Source organism: Haliaeetus albicilla, chromosome 21 (genome assembly GCF_947461875.1).
Source record: "Haliaeetus albicilla chromosome 21, bHalAlb1.1, whole genome shotgun sequence".
Taxonomy (NCBI): domain Eukaryota; kingdom Metazoa; phylum Chordata; class Aves; order Accipitriformes; family Accipitridae; genus Haliaeetus; species Haliaeetus albicilla.
Window position 1 is genome coordinate 633,515 of NC_091503.1, and position 7,612 is coordinate 641,126.

The 7,612-nt window shown below is 39.3% G+C and overlaps 1 protein-coding gene across 2 annotated transcripts in view; it reads left to right on the forward strand.

Moving 5' to 3' along the window:
* The window catches only part of ADCY2 (adenylate cyclase 2), a 194,346-nt gene extending 192,333 nt beyond the window's left edge, over nucleotides 1–2,013 (forward strand). For both annotated transcript variants that reach the window (XM_069808829.1, XM_069808830.1), the window contains one exon: nucleotides 1,219–2,013. In XM_069808829.1, the coding sequence (XP_069664930.1) occupies nucleotides 1,219–1,371 (153 nt within the window). In that variant the 3' untranslated portion in view covers nucleotides 1,372–2,013. The remainder of the gene's footprint in view (nucleotides 1–1,218) is intronic.
* The last annotated feature ends 5,599 nt before the right edge of the window (nucleotides 2,014–7,612 follow it).

Below are 7,612 nucleotides of genomic sequence, written 5' to 3' on the forward strand. Positions count from 1 at the left end.
GATGCCTACAGAAAAAATTTACCTACCAGCTGTATCTGTACGTTTCAAAAGAATTAGACCTTGGGCAGAAAGTAAAGAATTAAAAGCAAATTATAGGGAAAATGGGAGGAGAATCAAAACTTTGTCTTGACCCTACAGAGGAATACAGTGGAGGAAGTCATGGGTTGCCTGGAAATGCATCCCTAGATTAAGAGAGGATTTGAGGTAGATCACATTTCTACTCTGTGGATTTCATAAAATACTAGCGACCTTATCTCTGAAGGGCATTCCTGATGTTAATTATTTCTAAATAAAGGAAATTACCATAACTGCTGTACATCAAGTTATATCCATAAAGCAATCATGAAACTTCCCTTTTAATGAACCATGCCAATTAATAATCTTTATAGATTATTATCTGTATAGATTATAGATAGACCTGTATAGACATGACCTTCAATTTACTAACTTCCCAGTGATCCTATAGTCAGGGATCACATTTTAAGTGTCTGCCTAGTGTGCTGCCTAGCATTTTTGGATCCTAGCATGTGATTGAGAGCACTCCAAATCGATGATTGAGACGATTCAGAAATAAATAATGGAAAAGTAAAGTTACCAACTGTTGATCAAAACTGAAAACAGAAGGGATGTCAAAGCAATGACATCTACAAACAGTCGCTTGCTGCACAAAGAAACACAGACAGTCTGAGACAACTGATGCTGTTGAACAACCTCTGTCCTAGCGGGCTTTCACCTAAAACGGCAGAACTGCCTGAAGTTTGGTTCACTGCCAGTTACGTGAGAAACTGGCAACAGCAGCTCTGACAGATGATGCTAATGTCTTACTCTCATTTCATTCATACAGCCTTAGTATTTGCAAAAAGATAGAGAAGCTTGGGTCTACCGCAGTGAAAAACAGCTCCTGAAGATGAGAAAAATGCTATACGAGGAAGAGTGTTGTCCCTAGTGCCACTTGTGTACCTACGAGCCATCTGTTTGCAATCCTAGGTACAGAAATGGTTATACCAAATTCGATACTTGATGTGATTAGAACGGCCATCCAGCAACAGACCGTTTGAAAGCTCAGGTGCTCAAACCTCACTTGAGACCCTTAAAGGCCTTGTAAGCAATACAGCAAAACCCTTCTAATTGCTGAGAATGTACGTTCTCTTCACACTCTGGAAGAAGATTCTCCTTTGCTCTGTTACCAATGCTGGTTGTCTTGCTGTATTGTTGCAGGTTACAGAGGAGACGAACAACGTCCTGCAGACACTGGGGTACATGAGCACTTGCAGAGGAATAATAAATGTAAAAGGAAAAGGAGAGCTGAAGACATACTTTGTACATACTGAAATGACAAGATCCCTTTCACAAGGGAACGTGGCATCTTGAAGATGCTTGTATGTGTCATTAATACCATATTTTCAGGAAAGTATCACGCACTTTTTAACTACATTTTGGCCCTTAACATGCGTGCTATTTTCTGGTATGTGGCACTTATTTTAATATGGCTGCAGAATAGTCCCATGAGCCATCATTTTGCACCTTGATATTCCTATGTTCGAGGACAGTTGCGATGTACGCTATAGGACTGGAAGATTGTACTGCTACTTGCACTGTTATTCAAAGACAAGAAAAGATGGAACAGGAATTAAAAGGAGATAACTCATCCTGAAAGGACTAAAAAGAGTTGTTAGTGACAAATGTGGGGAAAAAAGGCAATAAAGCTAGGGGTGCATACTATTTTCTGATGCATGGTGTTTTCTGGAAAATACAGTCGCTCCCCAATAGCATCCACTAATCTGGTATTAAAGTATACAGTATTTGTAAATAAGTTTACTCTGTCCACACATGATTTGGATGTGATCACCAGTTGCATCTCATAGCCAGGGACACGTTGGGTGGCTTGCTGGCATTCTTTCTGAAGAGAGAACTAACAATGCTGGAATAGTTTTGTACAAACGTGTCAAATGTTTTGAAGCTATTGTCTTTTGTAAGGTTAATTCATTAAAAGTTTATATGTACTTTGTCTTACTGTTGCTGTCTCTTAAGTTTTGCTTCCTTCCATGGCTTCTGTCGCTCTAAACCTGCCCGTCCCCTGCTGCTGCCGCTACTGCTTTTTATTCAGCAGTTCGATGTTGAGGCAGGCTGTGGCCAGCTATCTCACCAGCCTTGGTCAATATATATCTGCTAGACTTGCTGTTGCCTTTCAGAAATTCAATCACCTCTATTGTCTTCAGTCTTGGGTACCATCCTAGGCACTTTGCAGTCATTTCCTCCCTAGGTGATATAGGAAACTTACGTCAAATCCATAAACACAAGCAAAGTGGGGGATACTGGAGGCAGTAGCAGTGTTGCTACTTTGCAACTGGCCTGCAATGCTTAAACAGTAACTAGGAGAAGCTGTACAAGAGAAGAAAAGTTTTGTCTGTTTTGCACTTTGACAACCTCTTTTGCCTTTGCATGCCTTTCACTTAACCTTTACAATGCCGGATTTCATGGGATATTTAAAACAAGCTAATTTATCAGGACATGAGTATTAGCAGAAGATACAAAAAATGCTATTTTGTGGATATTCAAGATTAATTTAAATCCCGTTGAATTAAGTATCACACTTGCAGAGTTTCACAAATGAGCCAGGTGAAAGACTGAAAAAGCAGGCAACTTTACTGTCTGTGCTCCTTTGAAGCATAGATAGTAAAGATTAATTTTTGCTTTGCTATAATCAATACTTGAAATTAACATATTCTTTTAGTCAAAACATCCTAACAAGACCAAAATTAATAAAATCATCCTATTTACAAAATAGCATATAATTACAAGATTTTTTTTCTGACTGATACCATATGAATATAGAAGTCAACTTATGCACTATTAGCTCTGGCATGTTAGCGAAATGTAAAAAGTATTCAGATTTCTCATTCATGAAACATATATTTACAGTTGTGTTGCACTGGTGTCCTTTCAGAACGAGTTCTCAAAATTGTGGGTCACAAATAAATGGCATCAGGCCAGAGTCTCACCGAGTGTGGCACAGTTTACTCACAGCAGTCTGCCCCCTAGCAAATTGGAATGGCAGTAGATTTCAAAGTGCCTACATTTGCAGTAAAACAGACCATCTGAATTTTGATCCCTTTACGTTAGTCTAAAAGCAAAATGCAAGTTATTTCAGTTATGTCCAACATAACACACTTCATGTCTCACCCAGAGCTGGAGACTTTTGATAAGTAACTCTCAAGATAGGTGCTCAGTCTAATAAAATCTCATTAAAAATATTTTGTTGTCTTTATGTTTTCTTCCTTTTAATTAATAAGTTAAGATAAATATTTTCCAGTGGAATGAAAGACTTTGCAAATAGCTCACATGGCAGCAGAAACAATGTCCCTGTCATTGCCTAAAACAAGCTATCACTTAGCTATGCTAAAGACTGCTCCTAAATCCCTCCTCTCCATTCACTATAAATTTGTCCTAGGAACAATTAAAAAAATTATTAATCTCTTAGACTTTGAATATACTTTGGGCCCTTAGAATCATTCTGGTATTATCACAGGTCAAAGCAATCATTTCTTACTGTGGATGAAAACCCTTTATGTAAAGTTGATTATATTGTACTGTTGTGTCTATGTGCAGCTTTCAGGTATAACCTGTACATTCAGGATTTTGCTTTTCATTTGTATTCTTGCACATCAGTAGCAAACCTTGTACCTAACTCGATAGCCTTGTTTCTCTAATTTTTATAAAAGTTAAACAATATGATATTTCTGTAGGCCGTGAAACGTTACAACATTGGAATGGCCGTGAGCTGACTGGTCCAGTGAAATACAAAGAAAGATATGTATGTGCCCTCCATAAGCGTGTTGCAAATGCCTTTGTTCAGAGCACTCATGTTGCACTGGTGGTGTTCTCTCATTTTGTAGTTGCATTTGGATTCTGGCAGCCAAATCCTGCTAAAGAACAAGAAAGCAGGCAAATGATGATAATAGCCACCCAGACAAAGAAAGGTGCATACTGTCCTCTCTCTAGCCTTCAGTTGCTGAGTAGTATTATTATCTTTCTAGTGCCGAGAAGCTATTTGTATCCAATAAATACTTTTTGTCTTCTAATGCGTCTTACATCTACTGCTTATATTGTTTCATTTTTCCCCTGTCTAGATTGACCCAGGGTTCTTGCACCCTCTTTCTTCCTCTCCTGCAGCAATTTCATCTGCCTCAATAACTGGATATAACACTGCTCATGTATCAGTGTGTAACCTGAAAAGCTTTATGATAATCGTACAAATCAGTATTTGACATTCCCTATATTCTACATCACAGTAAGGCTCATCAAGTTCTACAACTTCCGTGTTGGTGCCCTCGTTCGTAGGTCGCTAGCAGACCACAAAGAGCGTGACCTCCAAAAGTACAATGCAAATGTATTTCACACCGTGAGGCAGCAGCCAGAAGATCAATGTAAGAGGGATTTGCTGTGGTCTGGGAAAATGAAATCCAAACGGGAACACTGCAGGGAGCCTGCTGGATTTCTTTTCAAAGTCAATGCTTTGCTCCACTGTATGGAGGGCTACCAAAGGACGGGAAGAAAGATTAGACTTGCAGATATTTTTGTTAACTACAACAGTAGTTGGGATTACCTGTAAATTAATGCAATTTAATTGCTCTTTCTAAAGGATAACATTAGCATCCATGTCAACATCTATTTGTGCTGTGTGAAAAGCATTTTTCATTCTTTTTATATTCCTTTATGATTCCTCTATTTTGTAAAATATCTACAGACCTTCCCTTCTTCCACTGAGGCACGGGTGGTTCAATCTGCTGGTTGCTAAAGCGGCCGCTGTGCACACCTGAAGGCAGAGGTGTTGGAAGTCTGTCCTGTTTTGTTTTCAGAACCTCGTATCGGGACAAGTAATGAGCTGTGTTGTCAGGGTGCTTTATACAGCAGCAGATTACTGTTGAAAGCAGTGATTACCTTGTCCTTTGATACGTAGTTTTCCTTTTGGTTGTACTTCTGTATGAAGATATTTTAATTTTTCAGATAGCAGATTCTCCTTCACCTGACCTAGATACTACCCTTCAACACTTTTTACAGGTGGACCCCAAATAATTTCAAGAGTAGGGCTTTTTAGTTTTATTCTTCCTTTCTTGTCCAAAATAGTGGAGTGACTCTGGGGAGGAAGCAAATGTAGAATGAGATATATGTGCCTTAAATAAAACACATAATTAAGCAAGTATTTTTATTCTTGAAGTATTTCAAATTTGTGTGGATTTGTCGAAAGAGGTGTATAAATCAACTGTACCTGGTTCACCCTAAAGGTTGCTACATACTAATTTTTAACATTTTCAAATGTAGGGGCAGGAGTTACTCAGGTCAGTGTAGTTTTTAATATGTCAAAATGCAAGATAAGGACATTTTAATCCTGTTTGCAACTATGAAGATATGAGCCCCTTTATGTTGTAGGATGACACTGTTCAGCACAAAGATTCTGCTGAGAATTATTTGAAATTTTTTGATGGAGTATTTTTCAAATAAATTTGTAGCCATTGAGATGCTCTTCATGAAAAATCTCAGTTTTGACAGAAAGAAATGTGCATGAAGTATTTTGAAAGATTGACACTCCTGGACTAGAAATTTTCATGTTTGCATTCCAAAACAGTGTTACAAACAACTGTAATGAAAGTAGTGTCACCTCATGCATAAAATTGTGTATTACTGTACTTACTAAGAGGGATATTGAACAGAATACTCATCTGAATTAGAGTATCCATTCAGCAGATACCCATCAGCATACAAACAATAATTGCAAATTATATCAGTCAACCAGTTACCATTTTATAATTGTTTTAAAATTATTAAAATAAAAATAATTATAATTATTTGAAAAGCCTAATTCTCCAGTCAAGCAGTTGAAATTCTAGTCACAAGCCAACCAGGAAATCTTTGCAATCTGCAGACCGAGGCTCAGTCATAGTTATTGTGTAGAGAATTGCTTGAAACAACAGATATATTCAAGAAAAGTTAAAAAATTTCCTGAGTAACTCATCAACAAAAAACCCCTGAAGATTGCAAAAGATGTGCTGACTTCTGCAGGTGACGTACAGTTGTCTCTGTCTCCAGAAAACTTCTGAAGACCCTTCATGTTTGCGACGGGCAGTCTGCCACTAATTGGGATCTAGAAGAAGCAAGCACTTGGGTGAAACGGCTGGCTTGGACCAAAGCTGTGGTAGAGTCTTGGAGCCATTTTTGTTTCAGACTCTTTTTCAAGGGCCATCGGATGGAACATTTGTGGCAAAGACCGGCTCTCCTTCGTGGCTCAGCTGAGGGTCAGGAGCAGGCGGCAACTGGATAACACGTTGAGGTCAAAGAGCGAGGACAGGAGATGAGTCGCTAAGCCCTAATTTGACAGCTGGCTGGCCATCTCAGCTCTACGTGACGCGAGTTTGAAAGAGGTACACCAGCTTGTCGTAAGAACATGGCTATGGTGGTTTTTCTGTGTATCAACGACCTGTCCAGTTACATGTCATCTGTCCTCGGGTGTCTACCCTGTCTCCATCCCCCGTCGTCGTTGTCTCTCTTGTCTCTGTCCCGTCCCCCGCCCCCATCACCATTTGTCTCACAAATTCCCTTCAGGAATTTTCTTGGAAAGTTATTCCATAAGCTGGTTTGACATTTCAGAACAGTGACCCTGCCTTTGAGACACCTTTATGGCTATAAGAGTACACATTGACATATTTGAAATTCAGGAACCTCAGCAGTGGAACCTGAGGGGGATATGGCTCCTCCCTAAAAAGGCAGGCACAACCTCTCCTCCTTACGCCACTGAATTCAAAGCAACATTTAACACTTTGGCCTCTGAGCTCAGCTGTATTTGAATGCATAGTGTTGACCATATAGATTAAAATTGCTCCATCACCCTCTCACCATTGTTTACGTGTTCATATTTAAGTTACTAAGGAAACAGGCTGACCTCCCGTGCCACTCTGTAACAGGAACATATGCTTAACCACAGCATATTTGTTGTAAGTGGAACAAAAACCCCTGGGCATTCATATCCTGCTTCTGGGGAGTCTGCAAAAGGTGACCAGGAAAAAAAAGCCTTTGCAAGGTGCAAATAATGCTAAAGGGATTTATACCGTCATTGGGAAGGAAGGATGAGCTGAAAAGCATCTGGTGTAATTATTTCAAATGGGGGGTTGTGACCAATCTGTAACAAGCATCCAGCAATATTTATTTTTAACAACCTGTATTGCATCCAGATAGTGTAATTCAATTTAATGCCATCTTAAAGGTTAATCAAAATGAGCTACATGTTAACAGGAGAAAGAAAACTGGAGTGAAACCTTTCAGATCTTCGGAGCTCTTGCCTAGCTTAGTTTGTATTTCTGGCAAATGGTTTCTTGCAGCTCTATTTATAGCTGCAGCTTCAGCTGAGCTGCTTTTTATAAATGGGCTTGCTATCACTTGGTGCTCGGACTCAACTACAAAAAAGCGCTTGTGCAGTGGCAAACATGTCTCTGCCTAGGAAGCTGATGTAAGGCAGCTGTTGGATTTTCAATTCCACTGCTCTCTTATGCTGCGCTAATTTGGCCCATGCTACAGAAAGGAGAGGATCCTAATTGGTAGAGGGCCGTTATTAGATAAG